The following is a 27,876-nucleotide window of genomic DNA, read 5'->3' on the forward strand; positions in this document are numbered from 1 at the left end:
TGTGCAGGTTTTCTCTCTAGTTGTGGCGTGGGCTCTGAAGTTTGTGGCACGCAGGCTCTCTAGTTGAGGCACGTGGGCTCAGTAGTTGTGGCATGTGGGCTTAGTTGCCCCATGACATGTGGGATCTTAGTTCCCTGACCAGGAATCAAACCTGCATCCCCTGCATTGGAAGGCAGATTCTTTACCACTGGACCACCAAGGAGTCCCTATTTTCCTGTACTTTTAGGAGGAAATGTAAGCCAGAATAGTTCTCATGGCTCTAGAGCCTCTCCTTCTGTTGTTTTTGCAAAGTGATTTAAAAAATGGGGGGTGGGTGCTCATCATATCTGGGATCTGCTGCGTCTGTTTCGTTCCTCTACTTTTATCTGGACATTCTCTTTCTTTTGCCTTTTATTGTTTCTCTCCTGCTAAATGTGGCTTTTACTCCTAGCACTTTCTTCACACCATGGGGCTTTACCCTGGAAGGGAACTTGAGTTTTTAATTTTGAGCATTTTTAGGGCCCAGGCTTCTCCCACAGTGTTAGACTGTCCTCATACTCATCCAGTGAATTGGATTCTGTAGAGCCCTCTCCAGTTTGGGCCACAATTCCATTGAATATATGTTAATTTGGGGGCTCTTCCATTCTTGGGGTCATCAGAAGCCCTGCTGTTCTCTCTGTGTTTTTTCTCTCTCAGATGCTGAGACCACACACAGGTCTTTGTCCTCACCCACACTTATTTTGGCACGCGTGGGGATACCTTGTCATCTAGTTTTTATGTATTTATTGTTCACAGTTCTATTTTGCTATACTGGTTGCTCATTTGTAGTGGAGAACTTGAATAGATTTAAAAACTGTGCACTGCCATTTTCTTACAGTCTTCCAAAGGAGCTTTTAAAAATGAAAGCAGTTTCTAGGCATGAATGGAGTGGGGAGGAGATGCTTAGTGATTGTGTGTATTTTAACATTTCAAAAATTGATAATTTAAAAAACTGAGCTAGAGCCTCGTAGATAACCTTGAGACTTGTTTGTCAGGGATACAAGATGGACATGGGTCATATATACCTTTCCATGGTGGTCACAAGAAACATACCTGGGTAGAGAAACTGGCTCTGTTTGGAGCAAGTTTAGAGGAAGTGGCGAAGGGACTCACAGCTGTTTCACATAAGTAAAGGTTTTGTTCTTTTCCAGGGGTAGACCTAAGTTCAAAGGGGTAAACCTCCAAAGAGACAGATTTGGACTAATGATAATTTTCTAATAATCAGAGTACTCTAAAGGTAGTGTTGTTTTCTTAACAGGTAATGATTTATCTCTTCCCAGAGGTGTTAAAACACCAGTTTGAATTCATACTTCAGAAAGATAGTTACACTGCATAGTCTTCATGACCCATCCTCCTTGTGTGCTTAGCATCAATACCCTTGAGTCCCCTGCAATTGAAATGCCTGGAAAACTATATTATACCTTGGGAGCAAAAAGAGTGTCTTCATCTTTTTTCTCTTCCACAACTAATATAAGCCTTACCCATGGAGGTGCTTAATATGTATTTATTGAATTGAACTGGAAAGAAAGACTTTCTGTTGATTAGAGATCCTTTTTTGGAGAACTAATCTTTCTATATAAGTTAATACAGGAAACTGATTTCTGTAGTTTCAAGCAAATCCATTATCATGTATTTTTAAATAATGCCAGCTTAAAATACTTCAAAGACTAAAATGATATAAAGCACATGTCAGTCATTCTGTGATGGGCTGTGCCCATCCTCCAGGTTCTGATGAATAAGAATGACTCCTTTATTCTCTTGAGTTCTAGGCAAACATTATTAAAAAAAGAAAGAAAGAAAGAAAGAGAAAGATATGCTTTCCATGAAATCTCCCAATAAGGAATCTATAGGCAAATGAAAAGTGAAATAAAAATAAAAGTTCTATATCCTCAGGTGATTTAACTGTATCGGTGGTTTTATAAAAAGTTGTCCTTATAGTGTTAGATTGAGTGTTAAACCTAGAATGACCTTTCGAGATCATCTGCCTGAGAAATTCTTACCCAGAGGATAGTGATGGGCTTTAGAGATCTGTGAACTCATTAAAATTCCATACAATTTTTGCATGTTTGCACATAGGCACTTTTCTGGGGAAAGATTCATTTTCCTTAGATTCTCAGAAGTGTCTGGACACTGACAAAGTTTCAGAATTTGTGAGTCCTAATCCATTCCCTTAGAATTAAAGATAGACAAGGAGGCACAGAAATTCTTATGACTTCCTTAAGGTTACCCTGCTGGGTACTGATGAACCATGGCTATTCCTACTTCAATGAGGGCCAATAGGCCTTGTTCTAAGCAGCTTTTTGTATTTGCTCATTTAATCCTTTTAACTGTACTTGAAAGTAGCTACACTGATTGTCTTCATTTTACAGGTGAGGAAACCAAAACAGAGAGGTTAGATAATTTGCCCTGAGTCCCATGATGAATGAGTGACAGAGCAGGATTTGGACCCAGGCATTCTGGTTCTAGAGACCGTATCTTTAACAGCTATAGTCCACCACCCCTCACAGAGGATATGCCAGGATGCCATGTAGCCAGTAAACTGTTTCAAGACTTTGTGAGATGGAATTTAGGTTGTAAAAATGGTTCTTGTTTGTTGTAAAATAAATGAAGTGTTTTTAATAAGTTTTTATAGAGTTAAACATATTGAAATATGCTTTTTCCTAGCATGCAATGATGCTGCCTGTTTTGACCCATCATATTCGATACCACCAGTGCCTAATGCATCTGGACAAGTTGATAGGATATACTTTCCAAGATCGTTGTCTGTTACAGGTAAGAATTACTCTCCTGTACATTTATATAATAACAAGATAGGAGTAATTCATCTTGCAGGTTACAAATGGAGCACTGAGAGTCTCTTCTGGGAGATGATGAGGATGTTTAGAAACAAAGCTCTCTCCATTACTCTACTCTTATTGCCACTTTCAAACCCTTTTTCTCACTTTTTTTTTTTTTCTTTTTGATGCTGTCCCTAAAGAAATAGATTAGGGCTTCCCTGGTAGCGCAGTGGTTGAGAGTCCGCCTGCCAGTGCAGGGGACACAGGTTCATGCCCCGGTCCGGGAGGATCCCACATGCTGCAGAGTGGCTGGGCCCGTGAGCCATGGCCGCTGAGCCTGCGCGTCCGGAGCCTGTGCTCCTCAATGGGAGAGGCCACAACAGTGAGATGCCCGCGTACCGCAAAAAAAAAAAAAAAGAGAGAGACTAAAGCTAAAATTTGCCTGTCAAACCTGACCACTTCTTTCAGCTTTTCCTCCTTTATGGCTCTTCTTTCCAGGTGCTGCATATTCTAATTCCTCTCTGAAAGATGTGGTTTTTTAGGTTTGTTTAGAAGAGCTTGCACCAAAGCTTTGGAAATGTGACACTGGAGGAAATAGGATGGAAAGATCGGGGATTAAAATTTGACTAGATAAACAGATCTCTTTCCTGTTTCATTTGAGGTGATATAAAGATGGTGCTTCTATGCTGAATTTGTTTTTGTTTTTGTTTTTGTTTTTATGCTGAGTTTTTAAGACTGAACTTATTTCACCGAAATTTTAGCTGGCAATGACCCACCCAAGTCATCACTTAAATTTTGGAATGAATCCTGATCATGCCAGGAATTCTTTGTCTAACTGTGGAATTCGGCAACCCAAATATGGAGATAGAAAAGTTCATCACATGCACATGCGGAAAAAAGGTATGTTTGGATTCCACTCCCCTGTTTTGTTCTGTGTCTCCTGTTGTAAATTAAATCCCCACCATCCGGTTCCCTGGTGACTGATTCATTCTCTCTTTCTTTAGTGTTTCCTGACCCATATGTAATAACATTCACTTTGAGCAGAGCATTATGATAAGAGCAAATGAATTTGTGAGAAAATTTCCTTTCTCCTATCAAGTGTTTTAAGTAACTAAGTTGATCAGACTTGCTAGTCAAAGTGGGGTGAGATAGATAATTTTCTTTCTACATGTCATATGATGGTCCCAGAATTCTTCTAACAGTATTTAGTTGTGATTTTTTTTTTTAATAGGAATTAACACGTTAATAAATATTATGTCACGCCTTGGCCAAGATGACCCAACTCCCTCAAGGTAAAGTAGATTTTTTAATAATAAACTTTGTTGAGATATAATTCACATACCATACAATTCCCCCATTTAAAGTGTACAATTCAGTGGTTTTTGGTTTATTCACAAAATGGTGCAACCATGATCACTGTCTAATTTTAGAGCATTTTCATCATCCCGAAAAGAAACCCCATACTCCCCATTTCCCTCAGCCTGCCCAGCCCTGGACATCCACCAGTCTTCTTTTAATCCATGTTCAATATTTATGGATTTACCTATTCTGAACATTTTGTATAAATGGTGTCATACAATATGTGGTCCTTTGTGACTGGTTTATTTTACTTTACATTATGTTTAAAAGATTTATCCATGTTACAGTATATGTCAGTGTTTCTTTTTATTGCCAAATAATATTCCATGGTATAGATATACCATGTTTTATTTATCTAGTCACCAACTGATGGTCATTTGTTGTTTTTACTTTTTGGTTATTATGAATGCTGTTGCTATGAATATTTGTATACAGGTTTTTGTATGGACATATGTTTTGATTTTTCTTGGGTATATACCTAGGAGTGGAATTTCTGGATGATATGGTAACTCTGTTTCACCTTTCCTTTAAGGAACTGCCAGACTGTTTCCAAAGTGGCTGCACCATTTTATTTTCCCAGCAGCAATATATGTGAAGGTTCTGATTTCTTCACATCTTTCCCAACACTTGTTATGATCTGTCTTTTTGAACCTGGGCTTCCTAGTGGATATGAAATAGTATCTCATTGTGGTTTTGTCATATTTCCCTGATGGCTACTGATGTTGAGCATCTTTTCATGTGCTTATGGGCCATTTGTGTATCTTCTCTGGAAAAATATCCAGATCCTTTTCCCATTTTTAATCAGGGTACTTTCTGTTGTTGAGTTACAATCATTTTTTAATGTATTCTAGATACAAGTCCCTTATCAGGTATGTGATTTGTAAAAATCTTTTCTCGTTCTATGGATCATCTTTTCACTCTCTTAGTGAAGCACAAAAGTTTTGATGAATTCCACATAATAGATAAATTTTGTTGCTTTTGTTGCTTCTGCTTTTGGTGTCATGTCTAAGAAACCATTGCCTAATCTAAAGTCATGAAGACTTACATCTGTTTCTTCTAAGAGCTTTATGGGTTTTTTCCTCTGACATTTAGATCTGTTCTGTTCTGAGTTAATTCTTATATATGGTATGACATAGAGGTCCAGCTGCATTCTTTTGCTTGTGGATATGCAGTTGTCCCAGCACCATTTCTTGAAAAGGCTGATCTTTCCCCACTAAATCATATGGGTTGAAATCACCCTTGACAGTATATTTGAGGGTTTATTTTTGGATTCTTAGTTCATTCCATTGATTTTTATGTCTGTCCTTAAGCCAGTACCACACTGTCTTGATTACTGTAGCTTTGTAATAAGTTTTGAAATCTAGAAATGCAAGATCTCTTCTCTAACTTTCTTTTTTTCAAGACTATTTCGGCTATTCTAGACCTGTTACATTTCCACATGAATTTTTTAGTTACCTTAAGAACTTTTGCAAAGAAGCCAGCTGGGGTTTTGATAGGGATTGTGTTGAGTTTGTGGATCAGTTTGTGAATGCTTACCATCTTAATATTAAGTCTTCTGCTTAATATTGTCTTCTGTTCCCTGAACATTAGATGTCTTTATTTTTTCTTTGTTGTCTTTAATTTCTTAGTAATGCTTTTTAGTTTTCAGAGTATACATTTTGTATATCTTTTGTTAAATTTATTCATAAGTATTCTTTTCGATGCTATTATAAATGAAATTATTTTCTTAATCTTTATTTTTGGATTGTTCATTGCAAGCATATAGAAATACAATTGATTTTTGATTATTGATCTTGTATCTTGCAACCTTGATGAGCTCATTTGTTAGCTCCAGTAGTTTTTTAGTGAATTCCTTAAGATTTTCTATATAGATGATCATTTCACTTATAAATAGAGATATTTTTACTATTTCCTTTCCAGTCTGGATGCCTTTCATTTCATTTTCTTAACCTAGTTGCCCTAGCTGGAGTCTCCAGTACAATATCAAATAGAAGTGGTGAGAGAGGATCCTTACCTTCTTCCTAATCTTAAATGGAAAACATTTTTTTACTATTGTGTATGATGTTATCTCATAGGTGCCTTTTATCAGATTGAGGAAGTTCCCTTTTATTCCTAATTTGCTGAATGTTTTTGTCATGAGAGTGTGTTGAACTTTGTCAAATGCTTTTTCTGCATCTATTAAGATGATCATGTGTTTTTTTCATTTATTTTATCCACATGGTGTATTACATTAATTGATTTTGGGGTGTTAAACCAACCTTGCCTTCCTGGGATACATCACACTTGATCATGGTATATAATCCTTTTTATATGCTATGTTTAGTTAGAATTTAGTTTGCTGGTATGCTGTTGAGGATTTTTGGTCTGTAGTTTTCCTTTCCTGTGACATTTTAGTCTGGTTTCACTATTAGGATGATACTGGCCTCATGTAATGGGTTGGAAAGTTTTATATGTTAGCTTTCCGTATTTTATTTCTTGATTTTAAGTGATACCGTAATATATGAATATTCTCACTTTGTGGCCTGGAACCCCTGAGGAACCTGGGAAGGAAGTAGGCTGAGTCTATACAAACTCATTAACACCCTGGAAAACTGAATGGAAGTAAATGCCAAATGCTGATAGGGCTCTGATGTTGCTCTCAGGAGGCTTATCTCTGTGTGTGAAGCACAGCAGGTTCTATTTTGAAAGCCAGTAGAGGAGGTTGCTTGAGGGCGGCTTGCTTTTTAAAACGGGGCATTGAAGAGTTGAATAGCCAGGTTTGTCCCTCTTGGGATCCAGACTTAGATGGATGAAAGGTAGGTAGAGCAGGGTTGGAAGTGACAGAGTTGAGACACTGCTGCAGCTGGTAACTGGCCTCCACAGTGAGGTAGGTGCCCAGCTGAGCTAGTGTAGCTTCCTTTTCTACCTTTTTCTTCATATATCACTTTTCTTTTCAAATAGACTTGCCTTGACGTTGCTGTCTTTTGAGGTTATCATAAACCAAACTGTCTTTCCTCTTCAATCAAGAGGTAAAAAGAAAGGCAGGACAGAACTTTAAAATTCCAGTTTGAAGATGATCACATGCCTCACTACTGTGTTCTGTGAGGGTGTAAGATCAGAAAAGGACTGTCTAATTAGAGGAGCCCTTAATCACACCCTGAGGGATAGCGTGGCCATGGTTTCATTTTACCTTGCTATACTGTGGATTCTCCCGATGACCGGTTCTGTATTTTAATAAGTGAAACCCTTGGTCCCCTGCAGCCCCTTTAGCAAGGCCGCACACACAATAGACACGTCCTTTTCAACGATGAAAGCACAGATTTAAGTGATCTTTGTCTCATCTACCCAACCACAGTTATTGGTATGTAAATTATGTCTTTTGGTAGCATAGTTTAAACCTCATGGTTTATGTTTTCTTACTGTGGCCAAGGGAACTATAGCTGAGAAACTGTGTTCTTTCTGAATTTACCATTTTGAAAATGATACCATTGATAGAGAATACGCAGACGCTCTCTCTTGTCCTTTGACTTCTGCCCTGGCCTCTGCTGCTTGTGCTGAGAGCCTCTTGCAGTAGGTTTGATCTTTCGGCTGATGCAGAGTCGACCCCAAGTTTCTGTTCAGAAAGATCCTCCCAGCCTCGGTGGCCGGGCTGGCTGCTGCTTGGCTGCGGCTGTCCGGTAGCCCCAGCTGTGTCAGTACAGCCCTGGGAGCCATACTGAAGAAACTCAGGCGAATGTAGTCCAACAGACATTTATCCAGTGCCTTTTGAGCTTGAGGCAGTTCGTGGATATTTTACAGGGATCCAGAGGCAAGTAAGACAAAGCCCCCACTCGCCAGGAGGTGTGACTGCCTGGGGTGGGGTAAAAGTGCCGTAAACATAGTAACTTCATATAAGGAAGACCCTGCTAAGTGCTTCAGTGAAGGTCAGAAACAGAACATACACAGCAGACTGGGGGCTAAGGAGAGCTCTGGTGGTTGTTCACGGATTATAGGTCAGTTATGCACTGTGCACCAGAATAATTGCAATCACTTGAAACGACTTGCCCTCTTCCCTGTTTGTTTCTCTTTTTTTTACATCTTTATTGGAGTATAATTGCTTTACAATGGTGTGTTAGTTTCTGCTTTATAACAAAGCGAATCAGTTATACATATACATATGTTCCCATATCTCTTCCCTCTTGCATCTCCCTCCCTCCCACCCTCCCTATCCCACCCCTCCAGGCGGTCACAAAGCACCGAGCTGATCTCCCTGTGCTTTGCAGCTGCTTCCCACTAGCTATCTACCTTACGTTTGGTCCTGTTTGTTTCTTAGTTTGCTGTTACAAAGTGGGATGCAGTAGTCTCTGCTTCTTGGAAGTATAAGTATATCTTTGAAACGAACACTATCCAATTTCAAATGTCAGTGATTATATCTCCTCCCAAGCAAGCTTGCTCAGAATTTCAGACTAGAGAAAGGAAAGAGAGAGCCAACGAGCTAGTAGGTTGTTTGGGGAATCTGCGTCTGGCACTGAAGGTGGAGGAACAAGGCAGGTAGGGGAGCTTGGTGGAATTCTTCCCCCAGCCCCTCTGGGTACCACTCCTCGCTCCTGCCCATCCTGCAGTGCAATTAGTGCCACCTTCTGCCAGGTCTCCCTTCAGGCTGCCTCTCCAGGCTTCATCTTGCTATTTCTGGAGCCTCCTCTCTAGATCTTAGCTGTAACCTGCTTGAAAGCTTTCTGTGACGTCTCGTCACCTACTGAATAAGTCTGAACTTCCCCACCTGGCAGTCTCAGCACCCAGTGATCCAGGCACGTCACTCTCTTCCCTGTGGCTGTCTGCACACCAGTAAGACTGAGGGACTTGATGTGCTGCCAGACGTACCCTCTCCCTTCCCTGAATGCCAGCAGTAATTGTGCCTGTGGAATGCCCTGTGTACCCTGTGACATCCTGCCCAGATCCTGCTGGCATTTGTTTTATTGTGCATGTTCTGGTTCTCCCAGGTATTATAATTGTGTCATAGTCTGATTTTTTTTTTTTTTAACTGTGAGCATTTTGAAGATCTTTTGTCCTACTCTCTTGTTTCTTTTTTCAAATTCTTTTCCTTTTCCAACTAATGCCTTTCACAAAGCAGGGGCTCAGTAAATAAGTCTTAAAGGAAAGAATGCCATTCATGACATTACTTTTATTCTGGGTTATTTACTTGTTGACTAGAAGTAGGGAAATGGGGGCATTAGGAAAGGTCACGGTCAGAGCCATCAAAAGTTTAAATGGCTGGTTACTCTCTTAATCTGATTTGGGATCAGCTAGCGTTTACAAAAAGACATGAAGACTTAAAATTAATAAATAAAAATCTGTCTGCCTATCAAAAACTACAAAATAACTTTTAGGATGGCATCATCTCAAGTGAATATGCAGCCCATAATTTTTTAAAGTGTCACTATTTAACCACGTAAATCTCAGTTGTATAGTTATATTTAACTCATGCACATTACAATGAAATGTTACCACAGAGAAGGTCTCTGAAGGATTAGGCATTCGGTTCAGCCTTGTACTCCAACATGAGAAACAGCCTGTGAGAAGCACATTCATCATGTAATTAAGATATAAATAAAATGCAATCTCTGCACTGAGGGGGAGAGTATTAATTTTGATGAGGGACTCAGGCAGGGATTCATCTGGAGCTCACATTTTGCTAGACCTTGAGAGATGGGTAGGTTTTCAATGTGTCTCAGTGCACAGGGGAGAGCAGAAGCCTCCAGGGCGGCAAGGAGCTTGGCCTGAACAGAGGCACTGAGTATTTTAGGGGATGCCCTTTTCAGAGAGGACCAGGCAGTTTTGGAACAGGACCCTGTGCATAGGTGGGAGAGGATAGCAGTGGACAGTGAGACTGAAAAGGTAGGTTAGGCCTATTTTGAAGGACTTTAGATGCAAGGTTAAATTTAGAATTTGGAGTTTGGACCATGGGAAGCTAGAACATTGTACCAAAGCTGATTTTTCAGTGTCCTAACTCTAAGAATGCATTCTCCTTTCTCTCGTCCACCTGATAGTGGTGTGGAAAGAGTCCCAATTGTTAGGGTGATGTCTCCTTGCTTTAAATCTGACTCCCAGGGGGAAGGAAGCACCAGGGTGGGAAGCCTGAGACACGTAGTATGAGGGGACACTCCCTCCCCTTCCCATCAGGCAGCCTCTGTACCTCCAGCTAAGATGGCCATCAGTGTTCTTGATTATGAGGAATAAGGTAGGGTGCTTTGATTACTAAAGGAGCTAACCCTCCGTATCCTTTTCTTTGAGAAGAGAGGGAGGAAATATAAATGTGTGCTATTTTAAGTGATCTTTTTAATTCTGTAGGATTAATCACAACGAACGGTTGGAGTTCCTGGGTGATGCTGTTGTTGAATTTCTGACCAGGTAAGTAGGCTTTTCTGCCATTCCCCAACAATTGCATTTTATAGGTAACATACTTAATACATACCTTCTTTGTAATTAGCCAAATAAGGCCTTGAAACACCATGTTTTTGGTCTCCTCTGTAGAGCTTAAAAGCTACATGTCTGTGGCTCTTGCACTCACTGATGCTCTAATGAGCAAGATTACAGGATGAAAGGCTACTGTCTCTGTCCTGTCAAGTTTATGTTCAAGTTGCTACAGCCAGAAGAGATCAGCTTGTCTTGGTCTAGATGCTTCAGAGCTTCTATTCAATTTGTAGCGAAAGGGATGATATTTTAAAATGTCATTTCATTTTCTAGGATTTGTCTTTGATCCCTTTCTCACTCTTCCTGAACTCAAGGGAAGTAAAGTTTACAAGAATTTTAATAACTAGATTTTGGGGTGTGTGTGTGTGTGTGTGTGTGTGTGTGTACGTGTTTCTGTATGTTTTCTCTGCAGAAATATTTTAGGGTCCTTAATTTGGAGGTAGGGGTAGGAAAGTACATTTTGTTTTTTCATTACACATAAAATTTCCCTTTTAAAGGGAGATAACACATGTTTCTCTTGGAACTGTCTTGAGCTATTTTTATTCTCTTTAGGTCATTTCTTTTCCCGGAAGGACATAATGAGGCAAAGGTGCTGTTTTCTAAGCTTGTTCTCACTGGACACAGTAGGACTAGACAAGCTCAGCTGCCCCGATCAACAGTGGGTCTGAGACACCAGTGGGAGAGTTAGGGGAGCGCAGTTAGTGTCATGGTCTGAACGGGTCTTCCATCAGCCTTCTTCCTAATTCCCTTACTTTCCTGATCAACAGCGCCGGTTCTGTGTGCCACTCGTGTTCCTGTTCCTGTCCCTGTCTGTACTTGTGAAGAACGTGCCACACAGCTGCCCTGCTCAGAGCTCCCAGGCTCCTCTTCAGGGGCCCTCATAACCCAACCCAAGCAAAGCCCTCTGTTTCCAGGCTCAATTTTCATGTATTAGATAGGTTTGCTCTCAGCAGTGTATGAATGTTTGTTCAGGTCTTTGTTGTTATCATATTTCAGAGAAATCTTTTTACAGAAGTCAATGTGAACGTATGAGTGAATGGTGGTGTTTGGGTTTTAGCACATTCAGATATACCGTACATACTGTTTAACTTTCAAAGACCCTACAGTTTAGTTCACTTCAGCTGGTATGTATTGCCCAGATGTTATGTGTCAGGCCTGTTTTTTGGACTCAGAACCACAGACAGAATATTGTGATACATGTTTACTTATATGCTTTTTTTTTTTTTTGGCAGTGTCCATTTGTACTATTTGTTTCCTAGTCTAGAAGAGGGAGGATTAGCAACCTATCGGACTGCCATCGTTCAGAACCAGCACCTTGCCATGCTAGCAAAGGTACGTCAGATATCTGAAGCAGTCCATGCATAATTTTGCATTTGAATAAGTAACCCTTTAGGGTGCATTAAGGGTTTAATATTTTATAGACGAGGAAGGACTTTTTTGTTTGGGTTTTAAGGATTCAGCCTTATTAGTTCTGTTACCTTAGTGAGTTTCACCAGCAGCCAGTGAACTCCACAGTGAGGTAACTTGATAAGAGAAGAGGAAAAATTTGACAGGTGTGCGTGTACAGAGTTAAACATTTGGGGAAAGGAACATGAGAACAGAGTAAAAGAAATGAAACATTTCGTATTTTCCCTTTGTGTAATATTTCTGTATTATAATTGTTTTTAATTTACTTTAACAAGCAGAATTATAGCTTTGAATAGAATACTCCAGGCCATTTGTATCCACAGGGGATGCTTTACAGATCTTTGAGAATTCCCCCCAAATCACAAATCCTATTAATTAAGATTTAGGTTTTAGGCTGTTCAGCTAGCCACGTTGACTTAGCTGAGTGACTAGCAGAAACTTTTCTTGATATAGATTCATGGTAGGCATGTTTCTTACATTACCTCATTTGATCTTGCTGTCTCTGTACAGTGTCTTTTTTTTAAATTAATTTTTATTGGTGTATAGTTGCTTTACAATGTTGTATTAGTTTCTTGCACTGTCTTATCATAAATCATAACGGATAGGACATGGGCACTTGCCTGGGCCGTCAGAATACCCACAGGGGGACCATGGACAAATTGTTATTCTCTTTGCCAAGCCTCTGCTTTCTCATCTATAGAATGGAGATGGCATTAGCATCTACTCCACAGGGTGGTTGTGAGAATTAAATGAGATTATCATTTGAGTTTTAATGATTCCACTTGTAAAGTGCTTGGTGCAATGCCTGTTCATAGTAATCACATAAACATATGAATAAACTAGTAGGAGTTAGTTGTTTTTATTGCTGCTGCCGCTTATAAATTACATTTATAAATCATTATATTTTATAGGCCTGTGGGTTTATTCAGTAGTAAGGGGAACGGTGGCTGTTAAATTCCCAAACAGTAGTGATCCATTAGAAAAGCTTTTGTGAATTTTCCTTGATTTTTGCCTTAAGTAGTTTTATTTTTCTTCATTTTGATATAAATGTTGAAATCTGGTAAAAAAGACTAGATAAAACCCATTCTAGTTTTATGACTGATTTTTTTTTAAACATATTTATTTATTTTATTTATTTATTTTATTCCGGCTGCATCAGGTCTTAGTTGTGGCACTCGGGGTCTTCGTTGCAGCGTGTGAGCTCTTTGTTGTGGTGCACGGATTTTCTCTCCCTAGTTGTGGCGCGTGGGCTCCAGGGCACGTTGGGCTCTGTAGTTTGCAGCACGCAGGCTCTTTCGTTGAGGCGTGCTAGCTCAGTAGTTATGGCACACAGGCTTAGTTGCCCTGAGGCACGTGGGATCTTAGTTCCCCGACCAGGGATTGAACCCGCGTCCCCTGCATTGGAAGGCAGATTCTTTACCACTGGACCACCAGGGAAGTCCCTGACTTCTTAATTTGATCTTGCCAAGGTATTAATTACATCTAAAATGTGGTTACTTTTATCCCACAGTTTTCGTGTTAGCAAGAGTGCATTGCTTTATCATATATAACATCCTCATCATAGCTATGTTGGTAGGCTTTGACCTAGCTTCAGTGGCATTTGAGAATATAGACAGTGATGCCTTCAGGAAAAACTATAGGCAACAGGTATGCTAACTTGGTTTTAGCCTTACAGTGAATGAAATTCCACAATCTATATAAAACTGCTTCAATGTTTAGTTGATTTAATTGTCAAGATGCTTCCTGATAGTTCATGTAAGTGTCCATTGGAAATACCTTTAATAAGTAGATTGTCAGCACGCTCCCCCCACCTCGCCATTGTTTTCTTTTCAGTTTCAGATATAATAGAATTGCATAATTGTTTTTCAAACAATTGTAGGGAGGATATTTACAAAGTGTGGGAAATTACCATAGTATGAACATGGATGCTGTTACATAACACAGTGGGTGCTGTGCAAAGCCATGAGTTATGATGGGGGTGGCCAGTTTCTCCCTTCAGGGATTTCTGTGTGATCTTCCTCTACCCCAAACCCTGACATTCCCATAGCACTCAACACCCATCTCCTCCAGCAGTAGGCAGTGGTGGTCTTACCCTTCTTCTGTCTAGACCAGTGGTTCTTAACCATTTGGAAGGAGGGACTTGGTGGAGGAGTACTGCTGACTCTGAGAAGGTAATGAAAGCTCTAGGTCAGCGCTCCAGACAGGAACATTTTAACACATGCACAGTGGAGCACCACTCTCCTTTTTAAAATTTCCACTAATGCCTTCATGAAAAAATAAGGATATAGAGGAGGTATTATGAGAAGTTGGAAAATTCATAGCATTCCAGAATAGTTGTTGATAATATAAAATATGGCTTGCACTCTACTCTCAAGCACGGCTCCAGAGATAGCAAACAATTGGATTTTCCCAGTGAAGTTGTGAAACAAGTGAAATTTACATATTCTACTATAAACTCTTGCACTTGGGGATCAATTTTTTAAAAAGAGGTGGTTTCTGCTGTTGCATTTGTGGTAGTCAAAACTCTCATTTGAGTTTATAATACACTCATGAATTCCTAGGAATACAAAATACTGATAGCATATATGTCCCATTTTTATTGTCCCTTTTTCCAATGTAAACAGATGTGGGTATTTTTAACATACATATCAAGACATACAAAATCTGAGTCTCTTTTATCTGAGAGCTGATGAGATTCATATTGTCCTCGGTTGTTCATTGACTTGCGACTTGTTCCATATTACGTGGCATGTTATTGCTTAGTAAGTATTTATTGAACTGAATTACATGGTAATAGAAACAGATTTATTGCATGCTTATGCAATGTCTGTATCTTTCTCCTTTTATGGCATGAATTATGATTTCCATTTATTCAATCTCAGGAGTTTTATAAAAAACCATACTGTGTCTAGTTCTAAAAGGACTTGATTTGTACATTGTAATACAATAGGATAAGAAATAAGTAGCTACTGAACTCAAAATAAAGAGAAAATATGGGTAAGACAGTAAATGAAGGCGGAAGTAAAGTTAATGTGCACAGATATATTCATTAAGTCCTAAACAATTTCTAGAACTGGGCCATACATTTGTCTCTAAACTTGTCTGAGGCCCAATAAAAAAAGAAAATATAATTCATTATAAACCATATTCCCAGAGCCCTTAAGATAGTTCCAACCCATTGCTTAGATCTCACTGAGACTTTAGAAGGATAAGTGTGGAAACCTCAAAAAGCAGACGTAAGTGCAAAGCTATATGGCTCCCCAAATCCTTGTCAAATAAAAAAAAAGATTTAGAGATATAAGACATTTTGAAGTCTTCTGAGGGTCCCCATTTACTCTACCACATAAAAATCTCTTACATATGGTACAAACACCATCAGTACCACATAACTCTGGAATCCTAGAGGTTAACTTTGGGTTGGGTTTGTATCTCCCTAGACGTATTGGATGAACCCAAGGGTATGGTCTTGAAACAGAGTCTTATTCCAGCTTAAGCTAGTCCTTTTTCTGAACCTGGAATTGGACAGCTCAGATCTGATCAGTTCTGAACCAAATTGAACCATCAGAGTTCATAGAAGCTTGTTTGGGGAAAAGTCGAGGTTTGTCAGTGCTAAGCCATATGTAAGGACTCGTAGGGAAGGGTGACTAAATTTTCACATAAGGCCAATTAAATTGTAACCATACCCCTAGGAGATGCTGAGTTATTACAGTTACAATACGATTTTGTCGATTTTTTTCTTACTTTCTGTCATTTTGAATTTTGTAGAAACTTGAACTGGATCGATTTATGCTTTATGCTCATGGACCTGACCTTTGTAGAGAATCAGACCTTCGACATGCCATGGCTAATTGTTTTGAAGCATTAATAGGTAATTTCTCACTTATAGTCTAATTTCCTGCATGTCTACAATGTCTGGAGGGCACATAAAATTCAGTGTGGAGACTTGGGACAAAATTACTTGTTCCCAAAGCATGTGAGGTCCCCAGTATAATACCCACCTCCTTATACTATAGTTATTGTAGTTCCTCCAGAGCAGCAGTCATGCTTTCTTTTCTTGAAATCCTTGTACCATGTCATGTACATGCTTAGTATATACTGAACTGAAGTGCAGTGAATTAATATGGGGATGGATTACTTGCCAGATTTGATTCAGGATCACATACATAAATAAGTTGCTGGTGAGGCCCTAATACTGTTTTTGATCACATTTTAAACTATTCACAGGATTTTCTGATTTAAACATCTTGAAGACACCACATATTTAAAATCCCAGGGCTTGAGTCTCTATAACTGTTGTTTATTCACTTGAAGCAAGACTGATGCAGACACTTTACTTCCTCACTCAGGCTTTTTACTTCCTCAGTTTCTTTTTTACTGTAACTAGAATATAATTAGCTGTTTGTACAGGAAAGTTATGAAGAGTTAATTAGCTGGTGATTGCAAGTATGCTTTACAATGAAACGTTTCAGTAGATTGACAATTCCTTGATTTTTTAAGGTAAACGATTGAGTGCATTTTTCAAAGGGCTTTGTACTTCCTTATCAATTTTGCCCTCTTTCTTTGAAAATGAATATAAAAGCTTCCCATTGTAGTTCCATGCTGATGATGGTAGCAAGAGAATGTTTAATAATTATCCACAGTCTTTTCACAGGTATGTCTGTTTTGCACAAATATGTCTATTTTCAGAGGGTTTGTCACGTGGAGTGACTGTGCTCTGTAGACATAATACTTTTGACAGTTAATGTTACAGTTGACCCCATAGCCTGGCACACATGATTCAGTTCCCTTTTGTATCATTTATTGGCTCTGTATCTTTGCCAAGTTATTGAATCTCTTTGAGGCTCAGTTTCTCCATCTATGACATGGAGATAGTATCACTTACCTCACAGAGTTGTAACGATCTTAGTATCTGATCCTGGTTGCATCAAATCCAGAGCAAAGTTCCATTTCCTTTAACCCTCCCCAAAATCACCTACTATGGGCCCCAGTCCTGTAAATCTTTTCTAATACCCTCTTACTAAGGTGCCCTTGAAGGTGAAGATAAGAATGTGAAAATGCTTTGTACAGGGCCTAGGGCATGAGTGACCCCCACAAACCCCTACTACTACTACTACTGTCATCATCATCATCATTATTATTGTTATTATTATCATTATTACTATAACTATTGATAAATAATAAATGTATTTAGTCATCAAAAGCCCTGGGGACTAAGTATCTGAATATGTTATGTGGAAAATAGCCTTTCTGAAGACAGATGTAAAAAATATGATTTTAAGAACTAGCCTACTGCAGTTATTTGATACCCAGTTAAGATGTTACTATAGTACTTACTGGTTATGATGAATGGTAAACATGTGTACAGTGCTTAGTTATTTCAAAAAATTTTTAATAATTATTTCTAATTAAAGGTAAAGGTTATCCTGATTTTTATTTGCAGAAGCCTTAATTGATCTGAGCTCAAATTTTATCTATGGTCTGAAATATAAACTATAAATATAGAAAATAAAACATAACATTTTCATAAAGTTAAGTATTTGTGCATAGTTCCCTTAGTCACTAATGGTTCATACCCATATCCTTCATGATAGTTCATAGTTGGCCTCTTTTTCTTACAAAATAAGGTTTATGTTTTAGTAAATTGAATTTCGTATTTCAGTCTAACTTATAACACAAAGCATAGCTAAAAGAGGGAAAATGCTACCTTTAAAACAATTGCTTCTGGGCTTCCCTGGTGGCGCAGTGGTTTGGAGTTCGCCTGCCGATGCAAGGGACACGGGTTCATGCCCCGGTCCGGGAAGATCCCACATGCTGCGGAGTGGCTGGGCCTGAGAGCCATGGCCGCTGAGCCTGCGCGTCCGGAGCCTGTGCTCCGCAATGGGAGAGGCCGCAACAGTGAGAGGCCCGCGTACCGCAAAAACAAAACAAAACAAAAAAAACAATTGCTTCTGATCTTGTCAGATTTTTCTGTGAGTGGGTTTTGGCTTGCCCTTTTGCTTTTTTATGGAGATATGTAATTTTCTCTGAATATTAATGCAGCCTTCCTTTTGGCATTCTCTTCCTTTTATCTAGGAGCTGTTTACTTGGAGGGAAGCCTGGAGGAAGCCAAACAGTTATTTGGACGCTTACTCTTTAATGATCCGGTATTTATCTCGATTCATTTGATTTTTCTCAGTTATATATCATTACAGAAGATTTTATATCAATTAGTCTTTGTATTTTAAAGAGCGTGTAAGAGAAACAAAAACCCCAAATCTACCATAGATGGTAGATTTCAAGCACTTCAAAAATAGCTTAGGGCTTCCCTGGTGGTGCAGTGGTTGAGAGTCCGCCTGCTGATGCAGGGGACACGGGTTCGTGCCCCGGTCCGGGAAGATCCCACATGTCGCAGAGCGGCTGGGCCTGTGAGCCATGGCCGCTGGGCCTGCGCGTCCAGAGCCTGTGTTCCGCAATGGGAGAGGCCACAACAGTAAGAGGCCCGCGTACCGCAAAAAAAAAAAAAAAAAAAAGCTTGTTCAACTCTGTCACAGATGGGAAAGTTCTGTGGACATTTACACTAGTTTGGCTTCTACCCGAAACCCCATCTTTCCTCAGGTCACTTTTAAGTTAAATATGAATACAAATAAGGTAGGACTTTGCTTTATTTTGAAGTAGCTTGAAATTAATTATGATTTTAGATTTTATAATCATTGGGTACCTACCCCATGCAGGCTTAGTTGAAGCTATAGACTTTTGGCTTTTCTGTTTATGATTTGTTTTTATGTAAGTTATGTAGACTAGATAAATGTATATTTATTTTAGAAAGTCAGTTCATAGGGAGTTTCTGATAGGGCTATGAATAAAGAATATGGAAGTACTTTTTTTTTTTTAAAGCAAATTATAGCTCAAGAAGAAATGATAGATTCTAAAATAATTCCTGTTGTTACTAAAGTATTAAGCCATTAATATTGCCAGGGCTACCTTTTTAATCCTGCATGTAATAGAGCATACTGGCTGCTTTTTGTACCCAAACAAGTCAATTTAACATTTAAAGGGAGAGGCAACTCTGTATTCCCTATTGAAATGTCATTATAATTGAATGAAATAGCCCTCATGGAGCAGTAAAGAACATAGGAAGCCAGGGTTTTAAGCCTTTGTGAAACCTTCAGTGTAAGTGGCTGTCAGATGTTATTACTGTATTCCTTAGGATAGTTTAAAAAAAAAAAGAATCAATAGTTTTGAAAAATGGGGCCTGGATGATGCTCATATCTGAGGATTTGATCTTCTTTTACCTGTTTTTATAGAGATAGGTGGTGATTTTATACGTGTGAATTTCCTCCCGGTGGGAGCATTATCTACAGGTGTTCCATGTCCCCCATTTTGTCCTACAACCTATAAACAAGTGTGCATCTCGATTTGTATCTGTAGCAGATGTATTTTAAGTCTTTTTCTCAAAACTTAAAATAACTTTGTTCTGGCCTTTATCTTTTGTTGGCAGTTTCAGCAACCTCTTTACTTTGTTTGCTCCTCCAGCCTTGCCTCTGTGTGCCCCCTCACCCCTTGAACCTATCCTCCACCTACTCCTGCCCCTGTCCTCCCATCTTACCTGCATCCCCCATCCACTCTGTGTTCCCGTTTTCCTGAATTATATGCAGCTTTATACCTGGTAGTCTTAACTGCATCAGTTTTGTTTGGATTCTTTTCTCTCTTTAAACTGCTTCTCTCCCACTTGTCTACTTAGCAGGCTTATCTTTTATTTCCAGTACCAAGTACAATGCTGGCATGTGCAGAGTTTAATAAATATTTGTTAAAGGAATGAAATGGATAAATGACTAAATGAAAAAGCAGAGTCTGAACATCATCTTACCAATGGGATGGCTGACAGTCAGAATTTGTTTTAGTCATTTTAGTGTGTCTTTTGTGAAATTGAACAGTGCTTAGTAATATATGGTCTTCCCACTTCAGCGTTTTCAAGTGCACACACTTGGACAGTCTAACTCATCTGACATCTCCATACTGGTTTACATCTCTTAGTTGTAGTATGTGAGAGATTTTGGCGAACCATCGTACTTTTTCTTGAGTAATGGTTCTGTGAAAGTCCAGTCAGCCAAAGACAGCCAGAGACAAGCTGTAGGTTTACTGACTCCACGCATGGGGCTGGGGGAGGGGGCAGGGGGCATGCTCATAACAGGGAGGGGACCCTCCTTTCTGAGGCCTGGGCTGGTGCTGACCGGTTCCGAGGGGCCAGGAAAGCAGGGATCAGTTCTTGTTTGGTTGCCACGTCTGAGGCCGGGTTAGAAGAAGCAGTGGGGGCTTCCCTGGTGGCGCAGTGGTTGAGAGTCTGCCTGCCGATGCAGGGGACGCGGGTTCGTGCCCCGGTCCGGGAAGATCCCACATGCTGCAGAGCGGCTGGGGCGGTGCGCCATGGCCGCTGGACCTGCGCGTCCGGAGCCTGTGCTCCGCAACGGGAGAGGCCACAACAGTGAGAGGCCCGCGTACCGCAAAAGAAAAAAAAAAAAAAAGCAGCAGCAGCAGCAGGGGATTAATTTGGGATTGGGTGCTGTCAGGAGCCAAGGGGCAGTTTAGCTATTGAGTGTCCCTGGCAATCTTTATTTCGGGGCTAAGACATAGCAGAGCAGGTCAGAGGGCAACACTGGTGGGAGAGCAGTTGTTTCTCAAACCAGGGGGTCGTTCAGGGTTTTACAGATGCTGTAAGACCTTGAGGGAAATGCTGTTTCCTGTTAACTTGGAAGCTGGCTTTATGTGCGTCGTCCTATCAGCCCTGTTAACAGAAGGGCTATTTTTCTTTCTCAGCCTGAACTACTTTTTACTCTTTCAGCCCCAGGATGATTTTGCCAATTCTGTGTTTTCAGGTCTGTGTGACCCTTCCCGGCTTACCCAGTACATTCAGAGCCACTGTTTCCATTTGACCATCCAATGACCCTCTTAGAAACATAGGGAGCAATTACTATGTAATCTTTCCTAGTCTCCCACTCCCCCGCCATACACACCTCTTTTTGTCTGTGCATATCTGTCCCAATTTCTCTGACCCAGGCCTTTCTCTGGAGCTCCAGAAATTGGAAAAAGTGTCTTTTCAAATTGCCTCTGGGCAGCTTCACCTGGGTGTTCCACAGACACCTAATTTCAACAGGTTTAGTATTTGAATTCAATGCCTTAGCCCCCAAACATATTTCTCCTTCTTTAATTTTATGATCTAAACCAGAAACCTTAGGGTATTCTTTTGTCCTTAAGCTTTTTTCTCCTCATCTCCATTCAGTTGCAAACCCCTGTCAGTTCGGTCCCTCCTATCTCCTGAGTGGCTTTATTCTTGGCTGTACTGCAGCTTTTTTTTTGTTTTTTTTTTTTTGCGGTACGTGGGCCTCTCACTGTTGCGGCCTCTCCCGTTGCGGAGCACAGGCTCCGGACGCACAGGCTCAGCGGCCATGGCTCACGGGCCTAGCCGCTCCGCAGCATGTGGAATCTTCCTGGACCGGGGCATGAACCCTCGTCCCCTGCATTGGCAGGCGGACTCTCAACCACTGCGCCACCAGGGAAGCCCCGTACTGCTGCTTTAACGTTTGTCCTCCTCGTCTCTCACCTGCCATAATTAACCCGTTGTCCTTCCCTGCTGCTCTAGTCCATCATTCATGCTGTGTTTAGTGTTGTCTTCTTTTTAATGCACAGATTTGATTATGGTCTTTGTGGCTTAAAATCTTTGGTTTCTTTATTGCCTGCCAAAGTCTGTATTACACACCATAGCATTTAATAGTTCTCATAATCTGACTCCCACCTATTTTTTCGGTCTCCTTTCTTTTCACTCCCTCTTTGTGCCATTCTAGGAATTACCTTTTTTTAATTTTAATTTTTTTTGAGTCTGTTATAATTTATTAACAAATAAGTGTTTATTTTATTTTATTTTTTGCTTTACAGTGTTGTGAAAAATTTTTTTTAGGTTTACAGCAAAATTGAGAGGAAGGTACTGAAATTTCCCATATATTCCCTGGCCCACACATGCACAGCCTCCTCCACTATCAGCATCCCTGACCAGAGAGGTAAATTTGGTATAATCAGTGAACCTGCACTGACATATCATAATCACCCAAAGTCCATAGTTTACATGAGTGTTCACTCTTGGTGTACATTCCGTGGGTTCAGACAAATATGTAATGACATACAGCCACCATTACAGTGTCATATGTTTTCACTGCCTTCAAATCCTCTGTGCTCTGCCTATTAAGAGTTACCCTTTTGTGTGTGTGTACTTTGAGACCTATTATTTGTGTATATATGGTACCCTGCTTTTGATTCCCTCCCTCTGCTGATGTACTGAATTCCTCAGTGTTCTGTGTTCTTAAGAATACAGCTGAAAGGTCACTTCCTTTTTGAAGCTTGATCTGACACCCCAGGCAGAGTTTTCCTGGCACTTGGTATATATACATCACTATTATAGAATTTGTCATAGTTTATTAAATTATACTTATTTACCTTCATTCTTCCCCACTAGGCTCCTTTGAGGACAGAGATAGTGTCTTATTCGTCTTAGTAAGCTAATATGTAACAGGTATTCAATAAAAATATGCTGCATGATCTAATGTCCCAACAGTCAATGAACATTTTCCAGAAGAGCAAACTGAAGGTAGAGGCTTTACCTAAGGTCCTTGGGCTAATAGAAGGCAGAGCTGGGATTCCAGTCGAGATCTTTTCCAGGGTATTTTCTCTGACCCCAAGGGGGCAACAGAACCTTATCTCAGTGTGCAGGGTAGAATAAAGGAAATGGATGCCATTGAAACAGGCTAGTTGTGAGGTTTTTAAGCTATTACACCAAGATGGGTGACAGCAAACATCAAAGAAGAAATCAGTGTTTTTGAGCAAAGAATACATAGGAGAAAGGAGGAAGATGAATCTAGAAGTCCCTGACAGTTTTGAGCTTTGGAGATTGAAGTTGGTCAGGAGAGATAGTTGTTCGTCGTCATTGTTGATGTCACCATTATTAATAGTGGCATTTTCTGTGTGCCAGCACTGGGTTCAATGCTTTGAGTACATTGCTCACTGAGGCATCAGAGAACAGTCTGAAGTAGGTACTGTGATTATCTTTGTCTTACACTTGAGGAAAGGTTGGCTCAGGGAGGTTAGGTAACTTGCCAACGGGGAATCAGGATTAAATCAGGCAGCCTGTCTCCTCATCCTGCAGCTTTTTCTAACACCATACTCCCTAGTTTAAGGTGAAAGGTAAAAAGGTATGATTTGGTCATTTAGGTTTGAGGTAAAAGATGCCCATAAAGGCACCTAGAGTTATGGACTTGTAGCTTGGGTGAGAGGTCAGAACTGCAGCAGAGATGAACAAGTGATTTAAACAGAGGTAGCAGTTAAAGCAATGGGAATGACAGGGCTCTCCAGAGAAGCAGGTAATGAATAGGTCAGGCAAGGGGCTGAAGTTTGGTAAATGTCCGTTTCAGGTACAGCAGGAAGAGAAAAAGCATTGAGAGAACATGAGAAAGCTGCAGGAAGGGAGTGACATTCAGTATAATTTATGCTACAGAGAATTCAAGGGAAAGGTTATTGAATTGGTTAAGAGAAGTCCTTTAAATAGCTTTAAAAGAACAGTTTGATATTTAAGCTTGTTTTTTATATTGGCAAAATAAAACACCAAAAACAAAACCTAAGTGTATTTTATTAAGATGCAAGTTGTACAAAAATATCAGGTATTTTATTTCACTTTGTCATCATCTGATCACAAGTGATAATATATTTTCCTATACTTCCCCCCTCCAAAAATTAAAAAAAAAAACTTGTCTTTTAAAAGTTTTGTCATTTATCTCAAAAACCTATCATCGAGGCCAGAAAGGAGATTCAGTTGGAGGCTCCCTAGAGTCTAAAACTGAAGGAAAAACACTTTAATCCCGAGGAAGGTCTAATTATAACTGCCTCTGGATTTAACTCAATGGATTAGGATTTTCCACAGAATTTATTCTTTTATTTATTCTCTTATTTCAAGTATACATTTGTAATGATCCACAGTAAAAGTGTGGTCTTACAAATCTAAGTGTTTAGGAACTAGATATGGGGTGTTTTCCACTCCATCTTAAAACAACTCAACGATAATGAATTAGTGCCTAAATAAAGGACCATTTGAGATGAGTTTTCATTACAAAAGGCACAGCTGATGTACATTTCTGGGGAATGGTAAACTAAAAAATGTGATTAAAACAGCAGCTTAATCCAGTGTATTAGGTTAAGCAAATGGGTAACTTAGTTTTAAAAGGTGTCTTTGACTCTTGGGGGTGTGGGAGGCTCTTTTCCTCCCCAGCTTAATAGGCTAATTAGAGTCACTGCAGGCAATTTGAGTGGTGAATACACTTAAAAAAAAATAGTTTGCCAGCACTATTAAATTTGCAATAAGTGGAGTCAGCATCTAAAATAGTTCAGTATTTCACATAATGGCATTTTATTTAGCACTCTAGAGTGTGTTAAATGGCTCCCTCAAGCATTAAAGGCATCACTCCATTTTCCAGGACTTGCGCGAAGTCTGGCTCAATTATCCTCTCCACCCACTCCAGGTAAGTGTGACCTTCCTGTCTGCAGTAAGCTTTATAACTCTGGGCATTCATGATGCTTCAGTCTGCCTTTTGTCCCTTCCTGCTTTTATCCTTTGATTCCCTTCTGTGGCTTTATGACTTTAAGCTGGGGTGTCAGGCCGGAGAACTTTGGAACGAATATTAAAACGATGCCATGTGTTGCCCTCTTTGTGGTCTGGGGTGAGGTGGGGGAGGCACTGGGAGTCGCCTTCCCTCACGAGGCAGAGAGAACTACTTGCGTGGCTGTGGTTTGGTCCCTTCTCTTCCCCAAAACAGTGATAGTCAAAGCATAATATGTTGTCTCCAGTATATCTACATGCCTGCTATTATAGGGAAAATAATATGGAAGCAAGTCTGGGCTTATTACAAAGTAGAACAAATACTAAATTAACATTGCTAAATCGTAACCTAATTTGGGTCTTAGAAGTTGAGGGCTTTGACTTTGATGCATAAAACATATTGTAAATTAAAATTTTAGTACAGTATAATGGCTTTTTATTCAAGATTTTGGAATTTAAAAGATCTACATATGGTGACACTTTTTTCCCCAGTTGGTTTAAAAATTCTTACTATGCTTTTATTACCATTTTACCTTGGAGATATACATCATATACATACACATGTAAATGTATACTCATATATACATATTTTTGTATTGTATATTATGTGTATATAAAAGTCATCACTAGTGGCTGAACTCTCTCATGAGAGGCTTTACAGTAATAAGTGACATTAATTCAGAGTACTTTAGAAATATTTTATGCGTATGAGCTTGCCCAGAGTTCCTGAAAATATTCATTTTATTTAAACTCTTCATAATTGCTCTCTGCTAGTGGTTAAAGTCTCATTGTTATGTGGAGTACCTGACTAGTGGTATAATAATCTCCAGTGTGATAAAACTGAATCCAGTTTTAATGATGTTCATTTGCCAAAATAGGTTGGTCCCTAGAAGACACGCAGAGGTCAAGTTACTCAATGCAGAGACGCTCAAAAGCTGGTCCCCAGACCAGCAGCATCTGCATTACCTGGGAACTTATCAGAAAGGCAAATCCTTGGTCCTTATTCCAGTCATACTGAATCAGACGCTCTGGGGGCAGGGCCTGGCTATCTGCTTTTAACAAGTCCTACAAGGGTTTGATGAACACTAAAGTTTGAGAACCACTGAGTTACCAGATAGATATATATGTATTCTCTACCAGTGGTTCTTCAGCTTGCCTCTTCCTTGGAGAGCTAGTATAATACTTGGGATTTTGAACTATCTGTGTACAGTATTTGGCCTTGAAATCTGATAGAAGATTGGAAAATATTATTTGAGCCTTCTTTAAATATTAGGTTTGTTTGCCATTCTAAGGGATGAGAAAGAAGCTTTCGTGTTTTATTGGCATTTCAGAAATTTCTGCCCGTGGGAGAAGGAAGTTTACAAAACACTATCTTAGAATGGATAATTACTTTTGTAACTAAAAACTGCATGTGATTTTTATTTCTTTCTTCTTGTAGCTTCAAGAGCCAAATACTGATCGACAACTTATTGAGACTTCTCCAGTTCTGCAGAAACTTACTGAATTTGAAGATGCAATTGGAGTAATTTTTACCCATGTTCGACTTTTGGCAAGAGCATTCACATTGAGAACTGTGGGATTTAACCACCTGACCCTGTAAGTTAGAAGTACTCATGTAGTTCTAACATGGGCATTTAGACAAGCAGTCCCAAACGTTTGCTGCATGCCCTTCCAAGGTTGGGGTCTCGAACATATTTCCAGGGAAGTCACGTCGTTCGATGGATGAGCAAGCAGACACCAGTGTGGACCAGAGGATATGCTCTCGTCCAGTATTTTTGGTCTCATTGTCATGCATCTTATTTCTCTGTAAAGTATAAGAGAAGTGTGAAGGAAGTAAAAACTTCTTCTATGAAGGGACAAATATTATAGGCTTTATAGGCCATGTGGTATCTGTCATGATGATTCAACTCTGCCATAGTAACAAAAGCAGCCACAGGAAAAATGTAAATGAATGAACATGGCTGTGTCCCTTTTTACTAAAACAGGCCATAGGCTGAATGTGGTCCTCCAATCCCTGCTCTGGATGAGTGATTTGAACATGAGCTAATGAAATAATTAATAAAATAGCCAAAACGTTGTTTCTTTGCATGGTGTGTTTTATTCAGTTTTGGCTTCCTTCCCCCAAATCAGATATTCACAGTTCTCTTTACACTGTAAAGATTAAGAATTCTTGTCATAGATTTTTTAGTCCTTAACCTAGAGTCCAGATTTGAATAATGGAGTGTATTTTTCAATAAAAAGATAAAGATTTAGGGCTTCCCTGGTGGTGCAGTGGTTGGGAGTCCGCCTGCCGATGCAGGGGACGCGGGTTCGTGCCCCGGTCCGGGAGTATCCCACATGCCGTGGAGCAGCTGGGCCCGTGAGCCATGGCCGCTGAGCCTGCGCGTCCGGAGCCTGTGCTCCGCAACGGGAGAGGCCACAGCAGTGAGAGGCCTGTGTACCACAATAAATAACTAAATAAATAAAGATTTAGCAAAGAAAATTCTTGGGCCTTTTTGCTTTGTTTTGTCTGTATGAAGATTATCTGTGCAACATTGTTGTCTCTGCTGTACAGTTGACCCTTGAATCACATGGGTTTCAACTGCATGGGTCCACTTACATGTGGATGTTTTTCAATAAGTATGTGCTACAGTGCTACACAGGGTCGGTTGGTTGATTGGCTGGATCTGCAGATGCGGAACCGTGGTACAGAAGGCCGACTGTAAAGTTAAACTGGATTTTTGACTGAATGGGGGGGTCGCTGCCCCTAACCTCCTCACTGTTCAAGGATTCAACTGTGCTTTATTTTTCAATTGATACTCCCCAGCTTTTGGCCAGGCACTATTTACTAGTCTTTATTTTAGCAGTTGTTTAATCCTTATAGTACTTACTTTACTCTCCTTTGAAACTGAACCTGTATTGACTCAGATCTCTTCTCAGTTGAGGGGCCTTAGGGAATTATTTTTAGTTTTGTGCTTTAAGCAAGATGAACACATTGCTTTTTAACATCATGCCTTTTGAAAAAAATTCTCTGTGTTTTTTTTTTTTAATCCACAAATGCTTATTGATCTCTTTACATTGATGTTTTTTCCCAGAGGCCACAATCAGAGGATGGAATTCCTCGGTGACTCCATAATGCAGCTGGTAGCCACGGAGTACTTATTCATTCATTTCCCAGATCATCATGAAGGACACTTAACTGTGAGCTTGTATTAAATAATTTCCTCCAATAAGATTGCTGTATAACAGAGAGCAAAGATTAGAAGAGCCAAATATATATTAATGTAATTGACT

At 39.8% G+C, this 27,876-nt stretch overlaps 1 protein-coding gene across 4 annotated transcripts in view; it reads left to right on the forward strand.

Moving 5' to 3' along the window:
- The window catches only part of DROSHA (drosha ribonuclease III), a 129,723-nt gene that overhangs the window by 73,998 nt on the left and 27,849 nt on the right, over window positions 1–27,876 (forward strand). For 3 of the 4 annotated variants that reach the window (XM_082836166.1, XM_082836169.1, XM_082836168.1), the window contains 10 exons: window positions 2,683–2,790; window positions 3,557–3,695; window positions 4,027–4,087; window positions 10,461–10,520; window positions 11,816–11,915; window positions 15,756–15,858; window positions 18,063–18,133; window positions 24,482–24,526; window positions 26,042–26,199; window positions 27,678–27,783. In XM_082836166.1, the coding sequence (XP_082692292.1) occupies window positions 2,683–2,790; window positions 3,557–3,695; window positions 4,027–4,087; window positions 10,461–10,520; window positions 11,816–11,915; window positions 15,756–15,858; window positions 18,063–18,133; window positions 24,482–24,526; window positions 26,042–26,199; window positions 27,678–27,783 (951 nt within the window). The remainder of the gene's footprint in view (window positions 1–2,682; window positions 2,791–3,556; window positions 3,696–4,026; window positions 4,088–10,460; window positions 10,521–11,815; window positions 11,916–15,755; window positions 15,859–18,062; window positions 18,134–24,481; window positions 24,527–26,041; window positions 26,200–27,677; window positions 27,784–27,876) is intronic. The other variant, XM_082836167.1, reaches the window with a different exon arrangement.

The sequence above is a fragment of the Leucopleurus acutus genome, assembly GCF_964270905.1.
Source record: "Leucopleurus acutus genome assembly, chromosome: 3".
Taxonomy (NCBI): Eukaryota; Metazoa; Chordata; class Mammalia; order Artiodactyla; family Delphinidae; genus Leucopleurus; species Leucopleurus acutus.